The 21,706-nt window shown below is 36.5% G+C and overlaps 1 protein-coding gene across 2 annotated transcripts in view; it reads left to right on the top strand.

Moving 5' to 3' along the window:
- Positions 1-21,706, top strand: part of LOC114031492 (radial spoke head protein 3 homolog B-like) — an 80,770-nt gene that overhangs the window by 15,998 nt on the left and 43,066 nt on the right. The window contains exons 1-5 of one of the 2 annotated variants that reach the window (XM_027846590.1): positions 2,635-2,844; positions 10,184-10,325; positions 18,016-18,161; positions 19,939-20,142; positions 21,490-21,652. In XM_027846590.1, the coding sequence (XP_027702391.1) occupies positions 2,719-2,844; positions 10,184-10,325; positions 18,016-18,161; positions 19,939-20,142; positions 21,490-21,652 (781 nt within the window). In that variant the 5' untranslated portion in view covers positions 2,635-2,718. Of the gene's footprint in view, positions 1-2,634; positions 2,845-10,183; positions 10,326-18,015; positions 18,162-19,938; positions 20,143-21,489; positions 21,653-21,706 lie in introns of those variants that run through there. The other variant, XM_027846589.1, reaches the window with a different exon arrangement.

Raw genomic sequence — 21,706 nt, 5'->3', positions numbered from 1 at the left:
TATAATAAGGCTCTCTACATCATAAGTTTACTCTAGGTCAATTCTTTACTGTTACTGCACAGGTGCCTACTTGGGGAAAGTCCCTTCTATTGTTTTGGGGTCCATATCCTGCTCGAACATCCTGGTGGTGCTGTTTTCTGATTGGCTGAGTATTGTGGTCCTGTCTAAGACTAGATGGGTATGGTTGTGGTTGAGTGCATGGACATACCTGCTGTTTCTGTGAGAAATAAGAGAAATGGTTCTGGGGGCAGTGGCTAGCTAGAGGCAGTGGCTGGCATTCCATCACATGGACACACCTGCTGCCCTATTACGGCATGACTTCATGGACATACCTGCTGTTCTAGCGAAGCACATATCAGGAAGTTAGGATATTGAGACAGGGTTGGGGGGGCAGTCGCTAGGTAGGGGCAGTGGGCCTGTTGTTCATTGAGGCCTGTGGTTGAGTCTGGCGGCCTATGGTGTGGTTAAAGCCACATTGTGTGGTTAAATCAGGAAACGCCTCCTGTTCAGTGAGGCCATAAGGAAGTTAGAATATTGGGGCTAGGGGCAGCTTTATTAGGATTCCATCATTGGCAAGGAGGGGAAAGGGAAGGAATAAATATTTAAGTACCTAGTATGTGCCAGGCACTGTGCTAAGTGCTTTACAGTTGTTGCCTCATTTGATCTCTTTACAGATATTATTTCATTTGAGGAGGCCTTTAATAACATGCATCATCCATTTAGGTCCAAAAATACAACAAAAAATGAAGAAAAGAAAGACAGCATGCATAGTAAATAAAGAGCAGGCCTCAGAATCAAGATGGCCTAGGTTCAAAATCTACCTTTTTTTTTTTTTTTCCTGGCGAGGCATTTGGGGTTAAGTGACTTGCCCAGGGTCACACAGCTAGTAAGTGTCAAGTGTCTGGTCTGAGACCGGATTTGAGCTCAGGTCCTCCCGACTTCAGGTCTGGTGTTCTATCCATTGTGCCACCTAGTTGCCCCTAAAATCTACCTTTGATAATGACTTTGTGCCCCCTAGACAGGTCACCTAACCTCTTGGTGCCCTAAGCAACTCTGCTAAAAGTTGGGGGGCAGGCCGTCTTCTGCTTTGGTAGGAGTTTCCTCAGTTGTTCCCTAATACCAATGAAAACACAGTCTGATCCTAAAAATATAAACAAAAAGTATAGGAATAGGAAGATTTTTTCTGTAGCGCAAAAAGTGTCTTAAGTGAAGAACGTTGACAGTAAAGACAGTGAGAGACATTCTCACTAAAAATAGGTATAAAGATGATTGTCAGCGCTGCCACCTGTCACCACTACAATTTGAGAGTTTTAGAAATATTAGTGTTTATTGCTTTAATTTCTTTTTCATGCTTTATTTCTATATCTAAGACTCATGAGTTAAGTATTTCTCTATCAGAGGACCATGATTTATGTACTTAGGAAGGCCAAGAAATTCAGTAAAAAAAAATTTAAGTAATCAATTTTAAAAACATAAGAAATACACAAAAAATCTGCTTTTTAAAATAAATCATTAGGAAAAAAGGAGCTATTGATAGAAATAAAAATGTCATTTGTGATCATTACATTGTTGTGCATTAATCTATCAAGACATAATTACTTGTTGGCAACTCTAAAATGATTTCGATGGCAGTAGTTAGAAGGAGATTTTATATTACATATGGATATAGACATATATCTATAAACATACATATATAGAGATGCAGATAAGCAGGGTACTTTTGTTACTGTTGCTTTAAATTTAATATGCATTTGAAAAAACAGTATATAATAGAAGTTGACAGTTTATATAGTCTGTTTCTGTTCTTTGTATATTGAAACATTTATATTTGTTATGTTTATTAAGTTCATTAAAAAAAAAAAAAGACTTCAGAGATGGGGGAGCTCTCTACCTCTCAAAGCAGTCCATTCCAGTTTTGGATATCTCCAATTATTTGGAAGTTTTAGGAAGTTTTTCTTTACATCAAGCTTAAATCTGCATCTAACTTTCATACATTGCTCCCCATTCTGCTGAACAGAACAAGTCTGATACATCTTCTGCAAGACAGTCCTTCAAATACTTGAGGACAGCTACCTCTTCTACAGGCTAATATCCCTCTATTTTAGATTAAATTCTCAGATAAGACACTTCATTATCCTGGTCAACTACTGTGAATATTCTCCAATTTATAGCCTTCTTAAAATGTGGCACCAAGAAATGAGCACAATACTCCAGATTTTGTTGTGTCCAGGGAAGTGCAGTAGTACTATTGCTATAGCAGTAAGACAATAGAAGGTAAAGAAGAGGACTTCCAGGTTACATGATGACCAAGATGGAGATTTAGACATTTTCTCTGATCCTCACAACCTCTCATACCTTTCCAAAACAGAAATTATATGACAAAGATAAAGTAATTTCAACTGCTTCCATGGTCTAAGATACTAAGAATCAAAAAGAAAGTTAAAAAAAGTAATCATGAACAAGTGTCTACCTTGAGTTCAATTAGCATCCCCTCCCCTACCACCCACCATGCAGTGAGGTTGCATTAGCCAACTGGATCCATGGACTTGTAACAAAACACAACCCATTCTTGCCTTCTTTCCAGTGCCATGGAGATCCAAGTGCCAAACTGCAGAAACTTGCCGAGGCCCCAGCAGCCTGCATCCTGATAGCACTCTGTACTGAAAAAGATCGCTACAGGAGAGTGAGAGGAACAGAGGGACCAGACAGTACACATCTATGCTTGAAATAGAGCTCAACCCCACACCTGAACCCATCCCCTGCTCCTCTCAGAACCTCCAAGATCCAAACTACAAAGGACAGAAATCAACCCCACAGCATAGCAGTGCTCAACTGCCTGGGCAGGTAACTGAGAAACAGAGGGAACCCGGGGCTGCATAGGAGTAGGTGGTACTCCACTAAGCCTAAGGAAAAGAGCCAGTTCTGTCCCCCTAAAAGTAACTTGGGGCAGAGTCCTAGGCTGATGAACTTTGAGTTGCCCAGTATGGGAGGAGACTGAGACACTTTGAGATCCAACCCCCAAGGAAACCACCATCAGAGGGGAGAGAGTCAGAAAATGAACAGTAAGGGAAAATAAGGGAAAGGAAACAGTGAAATTACCGAGATTCTTAAGAGGCTGAAAACTCAGAAGACCTCTAGCATAGACATAAATCAACAAAAGGAATTATTAATAGCAGAAGTAAATATGGACTCCATATTTAGTAAATGAGTTCAGGCTCTATGAATAAATACAGTAAAACAGAAAAAAAATTATTGAACATTTGAAAACACAGAAGATCCTGTAGAATTTGAGAATGTGGAATGACAACACTGTTCCTAAGTGGTTTAAAAAGAGAAATGAGGGGGCAGCTAAATGGCGCAGTGGATAGAGTACCGGCCCTGGATTCAGGAAGACTTGAGTTCAAATCTGGCCTCAGACACTTGACACTAGCTCTGTGACCCTGGGCAAGTCACTTTACCTCATTGCCTCAGGGAAAAAAAGAGAAATGAGAATGAGAGTAGGATTTATGGCTTGCATAACAAAAATAATGAGAAGAATAGAAAAACTGGAATCTGCCATGGCAAGTCTTACTGAAGAAACAAAAGAGAGCCCAACTTATTGGGATTCAAATACACAGAAGTGAAGGAAAATCTAGAAGAAGAAAAACAAAAATAGTAACATTAAAGAAAACATGTTCCCTATTCAAGGAAAGCATATTGATCTGGAAGACAAGATGGACAAAAAAAACCCAAAAACTAAGGAGTCTATGTCTCCTAGAACAGTAAGACAAGTCAAAAAACTCAAACACCATAATGCAAGAAAACTCCCCAGAACTTCTGAATACAGAAAAAAGCAGTACCTTTTGAAAGAATGAATAGATCACCTCCAGAAAAAAACCCAAGGTGCTAAACTCCAAGATGCATAGTGCTCAAATTTAATAATTCAATTTAGAAACAAAAAATTCTTCAGGTAACCAGCAGAAAGACCTTCAAATACAGAGGAAAGGAAATTAGAATAACACGAGACTATTCTTGCATCCAGCAGAAAACTCAAGAATGGAATAATGTGTTCCAAAGAGCAATGGATGCTGCCCAGAGTGACTTGCCCTGAAAATCTGAGCTTAACTATATGAAGAAAAGATGGGCATTCAGTAATAAAGCGGTATTTGGAGCACTTTTAGAAAGAAAACCAGATCTGAAGAGATTACTTGCTTCTCAAATACCTCAATCAACCAAAATCTAGGTGGGGTGAATGAATACAGCAGCCAGTGACAACAGAACAACTGCAGAGACCAGTAAGAGACTTCTTTCTAAATGTACAGAAAGAGACAAGTTGAAAGCAGAAGTTAGGCAGAGGTAATGGTGAAGAGTGAGCCTGGGGCATTATGGACAGAACCTTGAGACACCCTGCCTACAGGTGAATCAGTGTCTTTTGTGGGACTGCATTACAAAATGGAAGGGTGCATAGAAGGGGGAGAGGAGGAGAAGGATAGAGGTGAGTACGTGATATGCCTGGGTCACATCAAAGGCTAGCAGTAAGGGGAAGGTGATCCCTGTGGACTCTCAGGAAGAGAAGACCCTAGAGCGAAGAAGATGGAAGGTTAGAAAGGAAGGGAGGGAAGAGAAGTTTTATTTTGATAATGGGGGTGGGTTTCCACTGAAGAATCCTCCTATGAGTGAAAAGAGCTATTTGGTAAAGGGAGAAGGGGGAGCATATGCTAAGTGTTGTCTGTGGGGATTTGGTGTTCAAAAAGACTGTTCAGCCTGACTCAGGAGAGGAGGGAGTTGGATTCCTCAGGGCATCTGGCACCTAGGGGAGTAGGAGGGGATGGATCTAGGGAGATTTTTAAATAAATGGGAAGGAAGTGACCAGGGGAGAATATAGGTCATTGGTAGGCTGCGTAATCAGGGGCATGGGGGAAAAGGGACTGCCATGCATCTTATCTGTTGCCTGCAAATATTGGCATTTTTCTGGGATTGTGGGACAATGGTAAAGGATAATACAATGGGATATTTCTACAAAGCAATGGCACAAACTGCTTAGAGGAAAGAACCCAGAATGTATACCGTGGAAGTTTTGACTCCATGGGAATGCAGAGAATAGAGAGGGACTAGCTAAGTATATGGGTAATGAAATAGAGGCGGGTCTAGAACAGAAAGAGAGGATGGATAATAAAGAGAGTGAGAGAAATTCTGTCTGGAAGGGAACACAAAAATGGGGTCAACAAATGGGAGAGGAGATCAAGGGTGAGGGGAAGAGAACCAATGGGAATAGGGCTTTTATAAAAAAAAAAAGATTAAGCTAAAGCAACTGGAGAGACATAATTCTGTGTTTATAATGGAATAGGGGAAAAATCATAAATTGAAAAAAACCTAATATTAGAGACAAATGGAGGAAAATATAAACCTAACTCTTATAATTTTAAATATGAGTGAATTAAACAATCCAATAAAATGAAAAAGAGTGACAGATTAGGAAAACAAAATCCTACAATCTATTGCTTACAAGAAACACCTTTTAAAAAGAGACACACACAGGAAAACCAAAGGGACTGGGGGAAAAAAATTGCTGTGTATCAAGTGAATCCAAAAAAGTAAGAGTTTCAGTCATGTTATCTGACAAAACAAATACAAACTTTAAAAAAAATAAAAAGAGTTAAACAAGGAAACTGTATCATGTTGAAAGAAACCATAAACAAAGCCCAATATCAGTGATAAACTTAGACACTCTAAATACCTTAGCATCCAAATTCATAAAAAACACATTAACTAAGCTACAAGAAGACATAGATAGTAACACGATTTTGTCAGGAATTGTGTGTCCCTTTCTGAGTTCTAGATAAGTCCAAAGGAAAAATAAACAGAAGGAAAAATACGGAATGAAATTGCTAGAGAAATTAGAACTAAAAGATTTATGGCATCTTCTCAATGGGACTTCAAAATAATATTCATATTTCTTAGCACCACATAGAACTTAAAAAAATGTCCATGTATTAGAGCACAAAGATACTGTAAAGGAATGTAAAAAGGCAGAAATATTAAATACATCTTTTATAACCCACAACACAATAACAATAGTAATTGTTTCAAGGACCACAAACAAAAGACAGACCCAAATAGAAACTTAATGATGAAATCCTAAATAAATGGGTCAAAGAAACAATAATTATATGAAAGAAAATGATAATGATGAAACAGCACACTGAAGTTTCTGGGATGTAGATAAAGCAAATCTTGGGAAAAATCATATCCTTATAAACATGTATTAACAAAAGAAAAAAAGAGGATTAATGAACTGAATATGCATTTTAACAAATTAGAGAAAGCCAACAAATGAATCTAAAATAAGCACAAAAGAGAAGATATTAACACTTAGCAGAGAAATAGATAAGTTGGAAACCAAAACAAACATAGAAAATGATAAAAAAAAAAGCTGATTCTTCAAAAAGATTAAGTAAAATTGTTAACTTTCAAATCAAAAAAATAGCAAATGAGCAAGGTGAAATCACAACAACATTTTTCATGTGATTGTTAGTAGTCTACAGTTCTTTTGAGAACTATTTCTTCATTTCATTTGACCACTTACCTACTGGGAAATGGCTTTTGATTATGTGTGTGTGTGTGTATACATAAATATATACATTTCTGATAGTTGTCTGTTATTTCATATATCAAACCTTTTCCCAAGAAATTTGATAGGATTTTTTTCCCTCTCCAGTTATCTTCTAGTTTTTTTTCTAATGAATCGTATGCCCTCTAATGTTCAGTCCTGTGTATTCACTTTAGTTATTCATTATTGTGTCAAATTGCATAAGATAGTGATCTAAATTTTATTTTTGCCAAAGTAGGTTCCTGAAAAATGCTCCAAATCTTTAATAAGAAGAGAAATACAAATCAAAACAACCATGAAGTTTCATCTCACAGTCAGTAAATTGGCAAAAATGATAAAAGACAAGAATAGTCAACATTGGAGGAGTTCCAAAAGATAGACGCACTGATACATTGTTGATGGAGCTGTAAATTGGTACAACCATTTTTGGAAAGCAGTTTGGAATTATGCAAATAAAGTAGCTAAAATGTCCCTACTCTGACACAGAGACTCTACTTGCTAGGCATATACCACAAGGAGGTTCTTGTTCAAAAGAAAGTTCCTATATATACCAAAATATAGCAACATTTTTTGAAATAATGAAGAACTAGAAATAAAGTAGATAGCCATTGTTTGGAGAATGACTCACACTTTGTGGTTCATGAATATACTGATATATTGATGTGGTATAAGACATGATGAATGTGAAAAAAACGAAAGTATGGGAAGACATGAACTAATGTTAGTGAAATAAGCAGAAATAGGAAAACAACATACTGAGTGATGACATCAATGTAGATGGAAAGGGTAAGAAAACAAAATGCTTTGTAATTGTCATGACCAAACCTAGCTTCAAAGAAGCAATGAGAAAATTCACCTCCCTTCTTTGCAGATGCTGTGGATGTGGAACAATGAATGTAATACTGTCAGACTTGGTTGATTTGTTGGTTGGTTTTTCTGGACCATTTTCCCCCTCCTTTTCTTTGCTATAAGGGCTAGCTCTTCAGGGAGGTGAAGAAGATGTATCTTTGTCTTTGCACATATAAATATGTAGATTTAAATAGAGATAAGAATGTAATAGAGAAAAATTATTCTTTGAAATAATCTGTAAGAATTCTTTTTAGCACTTGCACTCCATCTTCTAATCTTAAATGATGGGCTTTTATATTTCTGTTTTTGATTCATTTGGTGTTATGTGTTGTGAGGTGAAAACTAAATACCATTTCCCCATCCGTTTTTATTGAATAGTAATTCCCATTTTCTGTATTTAGTAATTTTGGATTTATCAAAAGCTAGTCTACTATATGTCTTTGCTTCTGATTTTGTATTACTTATTCTTTTACATATAACTACTTTTTTTTAACCTCTTAGAAGACAGTATTATTGACAATTACCACTTTGTATTATAAAATCTGAAAGTACAGGTCCCCCTGTTTTTTTCCTTCATAATTATCACTAATGTTATGAGCCCTTTGGTACTTTGATGTTGATTAAAAATCTATAAAATAGTTTGGATAATATTGCCATTTTTATCATAGTTTGCTTACAAGGGTGTTATCCAAGAATGACTACATCAAATGCAGAAGATATGTGTTTTAATAGTAGATGAGCCCCCAAATTATAACCTTTGTTTTAGGGATCATGATGACATAAAAGGCCTGGGTAAACTTTAGGAATTTTATTCAGTGACTTGTAACCCCTACCCAGGAAATCTGGAGAAAATCATCACCTAATTGACTATAAATAGAATCATAGGGTTTAGAGCTAGAAAGAACCTGGGACATCATCTAATCTAAATAAGTCATTTTATAGATCAGTAAAGAAATACTTGATGAGGTCCAGACTTGTCTCACATGGGAGGTGACAGCCTGTGTTCTAATCTCCATCCTCAATTGTGATATATGCTTTAAGACATAAGCACTTAGAGGAAAGAAAATTTTGTTAGTATATTGAAGAAAACAGTCTTTCAATAAACAGCTCTCTCTCTCTTCCCCTTTTAGTTTCCTGAGTATTCCCAGAAATTTCTATTGTTCTTTCCAAAGTTCTCCACTGTTGCCTGCAGATATCTCCAAGTATAGCTCTGATTCATCTAAAAAGTGGACTTACATTCTAGAAAGGCTTTTAAAAAATCCTCTCTGTTGTTGGCTTGGCCATTGCCACTAAGGGGAAGCGCTTAAGAGTCTTCTTCATCTACCAAGATATTCTGTTCTTTCAACATCACAGTTTGAGGGGGCAGCTAGCTGGCTCAGTAGATAAGAGTACCGGCCCTGGAGTCACGAGGACCTGAGTTCAAATCCAGCCTCAGACACATAACCCTTACTAGCTGTGTGACCCTGGGCAAGTCACTTAAGCCCAATTGCCTCATCAAAAAGCAAAAAACAACAACAAAAAAAAATCACAGTTTGAGTGGTACACACTGGTGACTTCTGACTAAAATTATTCCCTTTTTTCACTGTACCTGTCACTGTACATTGTACCTGTAAACACAAATCAGCTTGCCCAAGTCTAAGCCCTCTTATTCAGAACTGTAACAAGATTTTTTATTCATTTTATTTTTTGCCTGGAACAACTAACAGAAACCATTCCCAAGGAAATACATTAAATATGGGCTCATTTGGGCAGGAGATGTAGGAGACAGAGACCCCAGGATACCATATGGGGGTGGGGGGGATTCCACCCAGCGGCTGTAAGTTACTTTTTTAAAAATATCTTGGTAAGTCAGTAGGTGCTAAACCCTAATTCAGCACACTGCACCAAAGGCCTGGTTGTCCCAGTCTAGTCATAGCTCTGCTTGCATTGTTCTTTAACTTCAGAAGAATCCCCATCAGAAACTTTAGGCTTCGATACGTGGAGGACAAATGTTGATACATTTTCCCAGTTAATACTTGGTGGGGATATTTTCTACCCGTAGATAGATAGATAGATAATAGCTAACATTTATGTAGTGTTTACTACATGCCAGGCACTGTGCTAAGCACTTTACAATTATTATCTTATCTGATCCTCACAATAGCCCTAGAGGGAAGGTGCTATCCCTGTTTTACAGATGAGGAAACTGAGGCAAGCAGGTTAATTGACTTTCCCAGGGTCACGCAGCTAGTAAGTGTCAGATAAATAAGAAAAAGAGAGGGATTCATTTATTAAGTTCTTAGTATGTTTCAGATGCTGAGGATACTAAACAAGCAAATGAGACAGTCCCTTCTTTCAAAGAGCTTAATGGGTAAAAATAGTACCTAAAGGGAAGCTGCAAAGGGAATGGGACACCACATGTGGCAAGCCTGCAGCATGGGCTAAGAAGTGGGAAGGAGTCTTGGGCCTCAGCAAGGTCAGGGAATATTGAGGAGTTGATATAGCATTCTAATTTGCTCTGTCATTGGCTCTTACTGCTTGGGTGTGAATATCAGCTCACCCAAAGTTATTAAGAATCTGCCTGTTAATCAGACTTGCAGGTGGAGACTGTGTTTTGACAAGTTTTCAAGCAAGCATTCTTTCCAGTGGTTACCATTTAGGCTTCCAGGTTAATCAATGAAAGATGAGAAGTGGGGAAACAATCTAGGACCTGTCATTTACCTTATTTTAATCCTAAGTTAACAAAAATTTTACATCATTTTACAGACTACTCAACCCGATCCCATTGAACTCCAAAGACAGCAAGAGATCAAGAGAAAAGCTCTTGCCAGAAAGCGAGCCAGAGAACATCTTCGACTAAGAAGTCCTGAACCTGTAGAAGGCAGAAAACATGTTGATGTACAGACAGGTATATCACCTCAAAAAAAATCACTGTTTTTGTTTTGTTTTTACACTCTATCCCCTTAATTTATGTTAGCCTGTTTACAACATTATTCATGCATCTGATATACAGACCGTTTCTCTGGTGACTTAAAATTCATGTCATGAACATTTTTTTTCAGTGTCTTCTGTGTGCAGAGAGTACTGTACTAAGTATTGTAGGGCTAGCTGGTCAGAGTAGGGGAGAAAAATTTTCATTCTTTTGGATTTGTTTTATAGTCTTGATTTCTCATAAAAAGTCGCTAGCTGCCAATTGCTCTATTCTAATTTTTAAGGAAGTATTTTCTTCAGTAAGCTTTTGAACTTCTTTTTCCATTTGGCCAATTTTGCTTTTTAGGGCATTCTTCTCCTCATTGGCTTTTTGAACCTCTTTTGCCATTTGGGTTAGGCTGGAAGCTCCAGAGACAGCCGCTGCCCCAGGGCTGTGCTTGGGGAATGGGGCTGGGACCCTGTGCTTCTCTCTCACTGTAGACAGAGACTTTTCCTTCTGACCTTCTAAGATGTCTTTGGCATTCATGGGTTGAAAAGTCTGGAATCTGCCACAGCTGCCCATGATTTAGTCCTCTGAGGCCTGCTCCAGGTTCGCTGAGGCCTGTGTGCCAATGCTAAACTGCACTCTTTTCCCCGCCTGGCACGATATACCTTTCTGATCAACCATCCAGGCTGTTTTGGGCTGGAAATTTGTTTCACTCTGACTTTTTGTGGGTTCTACTGCTTTAGAATTTGTTTAGAGCCATTTTTATAGGTATTTGGAGGGATTTGGGGGAGAGCTCAAGCAAGTCACTGCTTTTACTCCACCATCTTGACTCCGCCCCCTAGAATGATATTCTAATTCTTTAATTTTGTTCTAGTTATGAATAGATGAAACCCCAGTAACTTGTTTAGGCTGCCCTTTTGCCTTGGCCTCTTTGCTTTTCTCTTTCCCCTTGTCTTTCTGGGAAAGGCTGTGTCCAGTCAATGCTGTGTGTCCAATAGACTTGCTCAGAGCCCCCAACTTAAGAAGAAGAGCAGACAGTGGGGCATGAGCCAGAGAGAAGTAGGATGACTGCCATTCCAAAGGACTGCTCACTTGACCGTTTAAAGTAATGGAGTGACAGAAGGAAGAATCAGATGAATTTGGGAGACATCACAAACATTTACAAAAGCATGGTATTTCAGTGATGTGGAACTTCAACCGTCTGGACATCTGTTGGAGCTCACTCTGACCCAACGTAAAGCAGCTAATAAGTTCTTGACTTGCTTTTAATTATGATTTCACTCTTCAGAAAAGTAGAGGAAGTGAAAGAGGAAATGCTGTTCTGAGCCTGGTTTAAGGAACAAGGAGGAATTGGTTGCCTAAGTAGAACTAATGGGAATAGTGGAGGGGAAGAACCTGTTCCATCTTAGAACTATACAAGAGGAAGGGAAATCCAGTCGTAGCACGAGGGGTTGGGCAGAGCAGTGTGGAACGTTAGGTTTTAGAGGAGCATGTTTCATAATGTTCAAGGAAAGGGGAAATAAGATCTAATGGCTTAAGATTCTGTGGAAAAAGTTAGCTAAGCAATTGAGGAAGTTTTTGAAAACAAAAGTGAAGGTGGGAGCAGAGCCAAGATGACAGAATAAAGGCAGGGAATTGCTTGTGCTTTCCCAAATTACCCTTCAGACATCGTTAAAAAAACAACTCAAAACAAATTCTGGACTGGAAGTACATGGAAGTACTACACAAAAGCTAGCCATGTATTAGGACATTAAAATGCAGAAAAACAAAAATAGCAAATGCATCCTTTTCAGATCATACATAATGCAGCAAAAATTATATTCAATAAAGGGCCATGGAAACATAGATTAAAAATTAATTGGAAAGTAATTCTAAAGAATGAGTGAGTCAAAGAACAAATCATACAAACAGTCAATAATTTCATTAAAGAGAATGACAACAATGAGACAACATACCAAAATTAATGGGATGTGGCCAAAGTAGTACTTAAGGGAAATTTTATCTCTCTGAATGCTGACATCAGTAAAACAGAGAAAGAACAGATCAATGAATTGGGTGTGGGGAAAAAAAAACTAGAAAAAAGACGAGTTAAAAATCCCCAATTAAACACCAAATTGAAAAGCCTGAAAATCAAAAGAAAGATTAACAAAATTGAAAGTAAGAAAACCATTGAACTAGTAAGTAAAACTAGAATCTGGTTTTATGGAAAAATCAATAAAATAGATAAACCACTGGTTAATTTGTTTTGAAAAAAAAAAAAGAAATTAGAAAACCAAATTACTAGCATCAAAAATGAAAAGGGTGAATTCACCACCAATGAAGATGAAATTAAAGCAATCTTTAGGGCTATTTTGCCCAATTATATGCCAACAAATCAGATAATCTAAGTGAAATGGATGAATATTTGCAAAAATATAAATTGGCCAGATTAACCAAAGAGGAAATAGAATACTTAAATAACCCTATCTTTGAAAAAGAAATTGAACAAGCCATCAATGAACTCTCTAAGAAAAAAACCCCAGTACCCAATTAACTAAAAAACTAGTTGGAAATAATGAACGACTTTAGCAGAGTTGCAGGATATAAAATAAATCTACATAAATCATTAGCATTTTTATATATTATGAATAAAGTCTAGCAGCAAGAGATAGAAAGAGAAATTCTATTTAAAACAATTGTAAGCAATATAAAATACTTGAAATCTACCTGCCAGGACAAGCCCAAGAACTATGTGAATACAATTACAAAACACTTTTCACACAAATAAAGTTAGATCTAAGCAATTGGAAAAATATTAGTTGCTCATGGGTAAGTTGAGTCAATATAATAAAAATGACAATTCTAGCTAAATTAGTTTACTTATTCAGTGCCATACCAATTAAACTACCAAAAAATTATTTTATAGAGCTAGAAAAAATAGTAACAAAAACTATCTGGAAGAATACAAGGTCAAGAATACCAAGGGAATCAATGAAAAAAAAATGTGAAGGAAAGTGGCTTAACCATACCAGATCTCAAACTGTATTAGAAAACAGTAATCATCAAAATAATATGGTGCTGGCTAAGAAACAGTGACAGATCAGTGGAAAGATTAGGTGCACAATACACAGCAGGAAATGACTGTAGTAATCTAGTGTTTGAAAGATGCAAGCTTTTGGAACAAGAACTCACTATTTGACAAAAACTACTGGGAAAACCGGAAAGAAGTTTGGCAGAAACTTAAGTATAAACCAACATGTCACACTGTATACCAAGGTAAGGTCAAAATGGGTACATGATTTAGATATAAAAGAGTGATACTATAAGCAAATTAGGGTAACATGGAATAGTTTACCTGTCAGTTCTGTGGATAAGGGAAGAATTTATGACCAGACAAGATAGAAAGCATTATGGGATGTAAAATGGATTATTTTGATTATATTAAATGAAAAGGTTTTTGCACAAACAAAACCAATGCAGCCACGATTAGAAGGAAAGCAGATAACTGAGGGAAAAAAGTATAGCAAGTTTCTCTGATAAAGACCTTAAAGAACTGAGTCAAATATATAAGAATATGAGTCATTCCCCAATTGATAAATGATCAAAGGGATATGAAGGGGCAGTTTTCAGATGATGACATCAAAGCTATCTATAGTCATATAAAAAAGTACTGTAAATCATTATTGATTAGAGAAGTAGAAATTAAAACAATTCTGAAGTGCCATCTTATATTATCAGATTGGCTAATATGACAGAAAAGGAATATGACAAATGTTGGAAGGGTTGTGGAAAAATTTGGACACTAACGCATTGTTGGTGGAGTTGTGAACTAATCCAACCATTCTGGAGAGCAGTTTGGAACTATGCTCAAAGGGCTATAAAACTGTGCATACCTATGATCCAGCAGTAGTACTACTAGGTCTGTATACCAAAGAGAGCCAAAAAAAAAGGAAAAGGACTTATATGTACAAAAACATTGTGATTCTTTTTGTGGTGGCAAAGAGTTGGAAATTGAGAGGATGATTATCAATTGGGGAATGGCTGAACAAGTTGTGGTATATGATTATGATGGAATACTGTTCTGATATAAGAAATGATAATTAGGATGCTTTCAATAAAATCTGGACTTAACATAAACTGATGCAAAATGAAGTGAGCAGAACCAGGAGAACATTGCACACAGTAACAGCAGTATCATATGATGATCAACTGTGATTGACAGCTATTTTCAGCAATATAGTGATCTAAGACATTTTCAAAGGACTCATGATAAAAAATGCCATCTACCTCCAGAGAAAGAGTTAATGGTGTCTGAATGCAGATCGAAGCATGTTTTTTTTTAACTTCCTCTGTTTTTCCTGGTTTTTTTTGTATTGTCTTTCACAACATGACTAATATGGAAATGTTTTGCGTGACTGAACATGTATAACCAATATAAAATTGCATGCCTTCTCAAAGAAAGGGGAGGGAAGAGAGAAAAGAATTTGGCACTCAAAAAATTTTAAAAATGAAAGTTAAAAATGTTTACATGTAATTTGGAGCAAAAAACAAAAGAAATAGAAAGTAAAGATACAAACAAACAATTTTTATCAAGGGAAAGGAAGGAAATGTACTTCTTTTGCCTATTTTTCCAAGTAGTTTATATATGGTATTGGAATTAATTTTGTTAAATGTTTGGCAGAATTCACTTGTGAACCCATTTGGTACTGGGGATTTTTTCTTAGAGAGTTCATTGATGACTTGTTCAATTTCTTTTTCAAAAATAAGGTTATTTAAGTATTCTATTTCCTCTTCTGTTAATCTGGGTAGTTTATATTTTTGCAAATATTCATCCATCTCACTCTAGATTGTCTGATTTGTTGGCATATAATTGGGCAAAATAGCTCTTAAAGATTGCTTTAATTTCATCTTCATTGGTAATGAATTCACCCTTTTCATTTTTGATGCTAGTAATTTGGTTTTCTAATTTCTTTAAAAAAAAAACAAATTAACCAGTAGTTTATCTATTTTATTGATTTTTCCATAAAACCAGGTTCTACTTTTACTTACTAGTTCAGTGGTTTTCTTACTTTCAGTTTTATTAATCTCTCTTTTGATTTTCAGGATTTTCAGTTTGGTATATAATTGGGTATTTTTAATTTGTCCTTTTTCTAGTTGTTTTTTTTTTCCACACCTAATTCATTGACCTACTCTTTCTCTGTTTTATTAATGTCAGCATTCAGAGATATAAAATTTCCTCTAAGCACTGCTTTGCCCACATCCCATTAATTTTAGTATGTTGTCTCATTGTTGTCATTCTCTTTAATGAAATTATTGACTGTTTGCATGATTTGTTCTTTGACTCACTCATTCTTTAGAATTAGATTATTTACTTTCCAATTAATTTTTAATCTATGTTTCCATGGCTCTTTATTGAATATAATTTTTACTGCATTATGATCTGAAAAGGATGTATTTGCTATTTCTATTTTTCTGCATTTGGTTTGAGGCTTTTAATGTCTTAGTACTTGGTCAGTTTTCCAATAAATAATACAAAATTTGTTAAAACAATGCCATCAATTTTTAAAGGATACATTTTTTTCAAAAGCAGGAAATGAGAGGTTCTTTCTGTAATGAGAAATCTATCAGTAAAAGAGAACAAGATAAATTGAGAATGAATATCAACAATATGGAGAATGTGATGGAAATTTCAGATACAAGCAGAGAATATATGAGAAATAAAATTTACATTCTGGAAAGCAAATCAGAAGTAACAGAATATGCAACAAAATAAAAAAAAAACTTGAGACCCTTATAAACGAAGATGCTAACTAGAACATACAGTTTAGAAAGCTAATTTAAATTACAGTATTAACTTGAAAAAAAGGCACAGAAGCAATGTTTTTCAGGAAAATTACACGAGATCATTTAAAAATATCTTTCTAGATGACTGACTTTGATCGACTTGGCTCTTCTCAGCAATGCAAGGATCTAAGACAACTCCAAAAGACTCACGATGGAAAATGCTATCCACATCCAGAGAAAGAACGATGGAATCTGAATGCAGATGGAAATATACCATTTGCCCTCCTTTTCCTTTGTTATTTTGTTTTATTCCTTCACTCTTTTGCTTCCTCCCATTAGTTCTAATTGTTCTTTTCATCATGATTAATGGGAAAATATGCTTAATATGAGTGTATAAGTAGAGCCTATATCAGATTGCACACCATCTTGGGGGGGGAGAAAAGAGGAAGGGGGAGAAAATTTAAAACTCAAAATCTTATGGAAGTGAATGTTGAAAAATAAAAATTAACTATTTTTTAAAAATATCTTTCTAGAATTATAAAACTATTGAGGTTTTAATTCTATAATCTCTCCACTTCTCCTTTACCTCTTCCCAGTAATACAATAGATTCTGTTCCTTAAATTTCATTGTACTATACCAACTCTTGCAGTGTAGTTATGTATTTCCAGGAACAGAAGAGAATCCCAGCTTAATTATACTTGCAGGGAGCATAACTAATTATAATTTACTGCTATTAAAATAAAGATTACAGTGAATATGTTATTAACATTTAATAAAGGCAGCCTCTGCACTGGAACCTGTGGCCTTCTAGGTCCTCGGGTGCAGCCTTTTGACTGAGCCCAAGTTTTACAGAACAAATCCTTTTATTAAGGGAATTTGTTCTTGTGAAGTTTGGATTCAGTCAAAGGGCCGCTCCTGAGGACCTAGAGGGCACCTGTGGCCTTCAGGCCACAAGTTCCCCACCCTGACTCAGTATTTTTTGTCCTGAATCTTGGGTGGCCGTAGCACATGTGACAGGAGCTGACCAGTTCTACCAGGACTGCACTGTTTTCTTTTCGAGACTTAACTAAACAACCTTACGCTTTTTACAATCACATCATTTTCGAGGAAACAGAACCCAGGTACTTATAATATACCACCCTGAGTGATATAATCCCTTTGGTGCTCAATAGCACTATCTCTGATTCGTCAGTCACCGAATGATTATATGTATCATCCTCTTCCCTCTGGAGGAAAGACCCTGTTCTGACCAGAGTGCCTTAGTTCCCCACTTCAAAGCCCAGGTCTGTGTCACATAACCCAAAATCAGAGACTAAGACTCAGTGTACTCATATCACCTCTGTGCTTATAATTCTACCAGGATAATTTATTGACATTTCATCCTGTGAAAGCTAAATTTTAGGAATTTATTCACATTATGAGAACCATATACCAGAATGAGCCTTATATCTCTCTGAGCTAAGATTTGATCAAATTTATATATTTAAGGGCCAGGGAGAAAAGGTAACGTCAGGTAGCTTAATGAGTGATATTCTTTTAAAAGTGTCGAAAATCTGTCATAATTCTATACATTGGACCTGCTAGTTCTGCATTCCTGTATGTTCATTTGGCTAACTTCCCATCCTTCGTTATATATTTGCCTCTTATACTACTATTATTAACTATCTACTACTATATCTTCCCTTACTACAACCCCTTTATAGTGCTCAGCACATACAACTTAATAAATACCATAAACTAAGTATGTCATCCCCTAGAATATATATATGAAAACTTAATTGGGTCTTTAAATTGGATCTCACATTTGATCATTTTGATTTGAAGGATAATATTCTTATTCATTAAAATTTCAAATAATGCTCCTAATGTTAGAGTATGCCAAAAACTTAATAAATGTTTGTGGTATTTTTTTCTTAGAGTTATACCTAGAAGAGCTTGCTGACCGCATAATAGAAGTTGATATGGAATGTCAAACTGATGCATTTCTGGACAGACCACCAACACCACTCTTTATCCCAGCCAAAACTGGCAGAGATGTAGCCACCCAAATACTAGAAGGCGAGGTATGGTAAACTTTTCAGTATTCTATCAGTTATGTGTTTCTATTCATAAAGTATATTTAGATTGAGTAAGAGTTTGTCAGTCAACAAGCATTTATGTAGTGCTTGCTACATGCCAGGCAACATACTAAGTGCTTGGGACACAAAGAAGGCCAAAAAAATTCCTGCCCTCAAGAAGTTTACATTTTATTGAGGGAGCTTACAAATAAATAAGCACATACAAGATATATAATGTCAGAGGGAAAAACATCCTGCAGGAAGTGACATTTGAGTAAAGTATTTAAAGAAGCCAGAGATTGTAAGAAGTGGAGATGGGGAGGGAGAGCATGCCAGGCATAGAAGATAGCTAGTACAGAGGTACAGAGATGATAAATAATAACTAACATTTATTTGGAAGTTTAGGAGTTCCAAAGTGCTTTTTATATCTCATTTTATCTTCACAGTAACTCTTAAGAGTAGTGATGTTATTATCCCCATTTTACAGATGAGAAAACTGAGACAGAAAGAGGATAAGTGACTTGCCCAAAGTCACCCAAGTAGTAAATATTTGAGGCAGGATTTGAACTCAGGTCTTCTTGACCCCAAGTCCAGCACTCTATCTACTGTGCTTCCTACATGCCTCGTTGGCCACATCCAAAAATGTAAGTCTAGCTGGGAGATGGAATGTCTGTGAGGAATTATAAGTAGGCCATTGTAGCTGGATCATAAAATCCAAGGAACAGAATAAGTAGAATAAGATTGGAAAATTAGCAAAGGGCCAAGGTTGTAAATGCCAACCAAAGGACTTGTATTTGATTACTACATGCCAGACAACGTGCTCAGTGCATGTAATAGGTGATCACCAGAGTACTCAACAAAGGAGAAGGGGGAGGGAGACCTACGTTGAGGAGAATCATTTTAGCAGCTAAGAGGAGTGGATATGTGAGGTGAGTGTAAGGAGACAAGGATGACAGTGAGGCTGCAGACGTCACTGACTGGCAAGATGGTGGGCCCCTGACAGGAAGGGGGAAGTTTGGAGGCAAGTGTAGACACTTTACAAGTAATAGTTCTTATACCGAAACATACAATATGCTGGATTTCATTCCTCAGATTATCTAGAGCTGTCTGATCCAGGCATGCCTAGAAATGGCTTCCACTATGTGGTTTTGATTTGATTTCGATGACATTCAAAAACCTCTATTTTCAAAAATGGTCTTAGCATAATTTTCTAAAATTTTAGTGAGGTACTAAATTTAGTCTAGTAATAAATAAGGAAGAACATTCTGCACTAAAGATGCAAGTGAAGCTAGATTTGCAATTAGAATAATCCCGTATAGTTTAAGAAGGATCTTAAAGTCATTGCAGTGTTCACATTCTTTTGCAATGCGTAAATATGATGACTTTGAGGGGGTTGAATGCACCCTTGGGGAAAGAAACCCCAAACAACTACTATTAAGAAAATAGGAGAGGTAAAGTTAAAGATTTCAGAGTATAGGCATACAGAGGAGATTAGCAAGCCAACCACTTGGGCATTCACTACTAGACATTGCTGAGGTTTTTTTTCATCCCTGCTACTAATAAGATGTGAGGATCTCTCAGAGAGAGCAATATTAAAATGAAGATGTTTTTCCTTGAATTACATAATTACATCTTAAAGGTTTTAAATGTTATCATGCATCTCTGTGTGGATTTAACTTACCTGTGATAGGTTCATATCTCAAGTATCTGCGAATAGAATAGTTCTGCTATATGAAGGTTGGAACTTGTGAAGCTAACAGCGAATTTCTTTCGGTTTCCTAAGCTGTTTAACTTTGACATCGAAGTCAAGCCGATGTTGGAAGTCTTGGTGGGAAAGACCATTGAACAAGCTTTGCTGGAAGTCCTGGAAGAAGAAGAATTGGCTGAACTACGGATGCATCAACAGCGGTTCGAAGAATTACGGAATCTGGAACTTGCAGAAGTCCAGCGGCTCGAAGAACAGGAGAGGCGCCACCAGAAGGAGAAGGTGTGGTGGCCTTTGGCTCTCCCTTTGTTGTTCCTACCTTCTGCTGTTGTGCGTCAGATTACTTGGGGATTCTTGTATTAACTGGAAATATTTGAAGACTGGTTGAAGAAAGAAAGAGCCTGGGATACTTACTGGCCAGCTCACTCCCCTACACTTAGACCACAGTGCCCTTTGTGAACTTCATTATAAAATGAAGATTCCTTTTATAGGATTCCTGAATTGAGTTTCTATATAGTTCTAATTTAGCCTTGGATTCCACAAAAAAGAAAATCCAAGACATTGAATGTGTGACCATAATGTCTCCTAGTCAGTGCTTCGGTAGAGACTGTGAAGCACTAGCAACTATGTCTTTATCAGATATATTGACCCCTATTCTGTAAGCTTTGTTTGTAATATTATTTGTTAAATAATCTATTTCTTGTATATTCTGTTTGGTATAACTTGAAGTATTTTAATGTTATTTGTTAGATCCTTATAAATAAATCATATTCTCCTACTGCTTAGGCTATTCTGGTGATATACACTTGGAAGCTTCATTACCTTTTTCAGACCACCAGAAACTATAACTTCCTAAGTGCACTGAATCGATAACTTATTGAACAGTACTCTAGTACTATTTTGTTGGACCATTGTGTATGTTGTCAACTAGCTCAACATTCAAGGAAAACCCTGGTCACAAGCCTTAAAATGAGGCAGGGATAGTGAACAGAGCATTATTTCCACCTGTGATTATTTGGGCCATGTTTCCCATCCTCCTTTTATCTTTGTAGGACTTTTTTTCTATACACACAGAAAGCATGTGGTAATGACTATTAAAATAGTCATCATTGAATATAAATAGGACATGTCCTAAAGATGAAGATACATGAAGCACCACTTCAAGTAACTAACAGTACTGTTTCTTTAGTCTTTGTTATAACTAGAAAATGGAAATAGAATGAGACCTTTTACCCCTTCTACTGAATAAAGCTTACTGCCAGTGTTCTCCCCTATGTGAAGAGGAGAATAGTACCCAATATACTTGGATGCTGCATGAGTAATGAGTCTCATTTTAAAATTTTATATTGCATGCTCGTGTAAAGTAGGTAGGCCAGGTTGAAATAACGATTACATATGCTGTATATGATAGCATTAATAAGAAATATGAACATTCAACAAACAGATACCCTACTTTCTATTTGATAAAAGTAGGGCCTCAACAACTTCAGTACATTTTCTTCACCAGGTTCTATATTTGGAGCAGCAATAAAAGTTAAGAGAATAAATTTCATGACAATAGTCTTGTTGGTATACCTTGAAACACTATGTAAACACAAGTTTTCATTAGTATTTTTATTTTTTTGGCAGGAACGTCGCAGACAGCAACAACTAGCAGTATTACACAAACAGAATGAGACTTCACAGAAAATTGCAGCTCGAGCATATGCTAAGATTTACTTGGCTGACCTCCTTCCATCTGTCTTTGGCAATCTCAGAGATAATGGTTATTTCTATGATCCTATAGAAAGAGGTTTGTTGCAGTTCTGTGTTTTGATATGTTAGCTCCCAAATAGCACTAATTTTC

The sequence above is a fragment of the Vombatus ursinus genome, unplaced genomic scaffold (assembly GCF_900497805.2).
Source record: "Vombatus ursinus unplaced genomic scaffold, bare-nosed wombat genome assembly UNPS02015175.1, whole genome shotgun sequence".
Classification (NCBI taxonomy): Eukaryota; Metazoa; Chordata; class Mammalia; order Diprotodontia; family Vombatidae; genus Vombatus; species Vombatus ursinus.
This window is presented reverse-complemented; position numbering and strand designations above follow the sequence as displayed.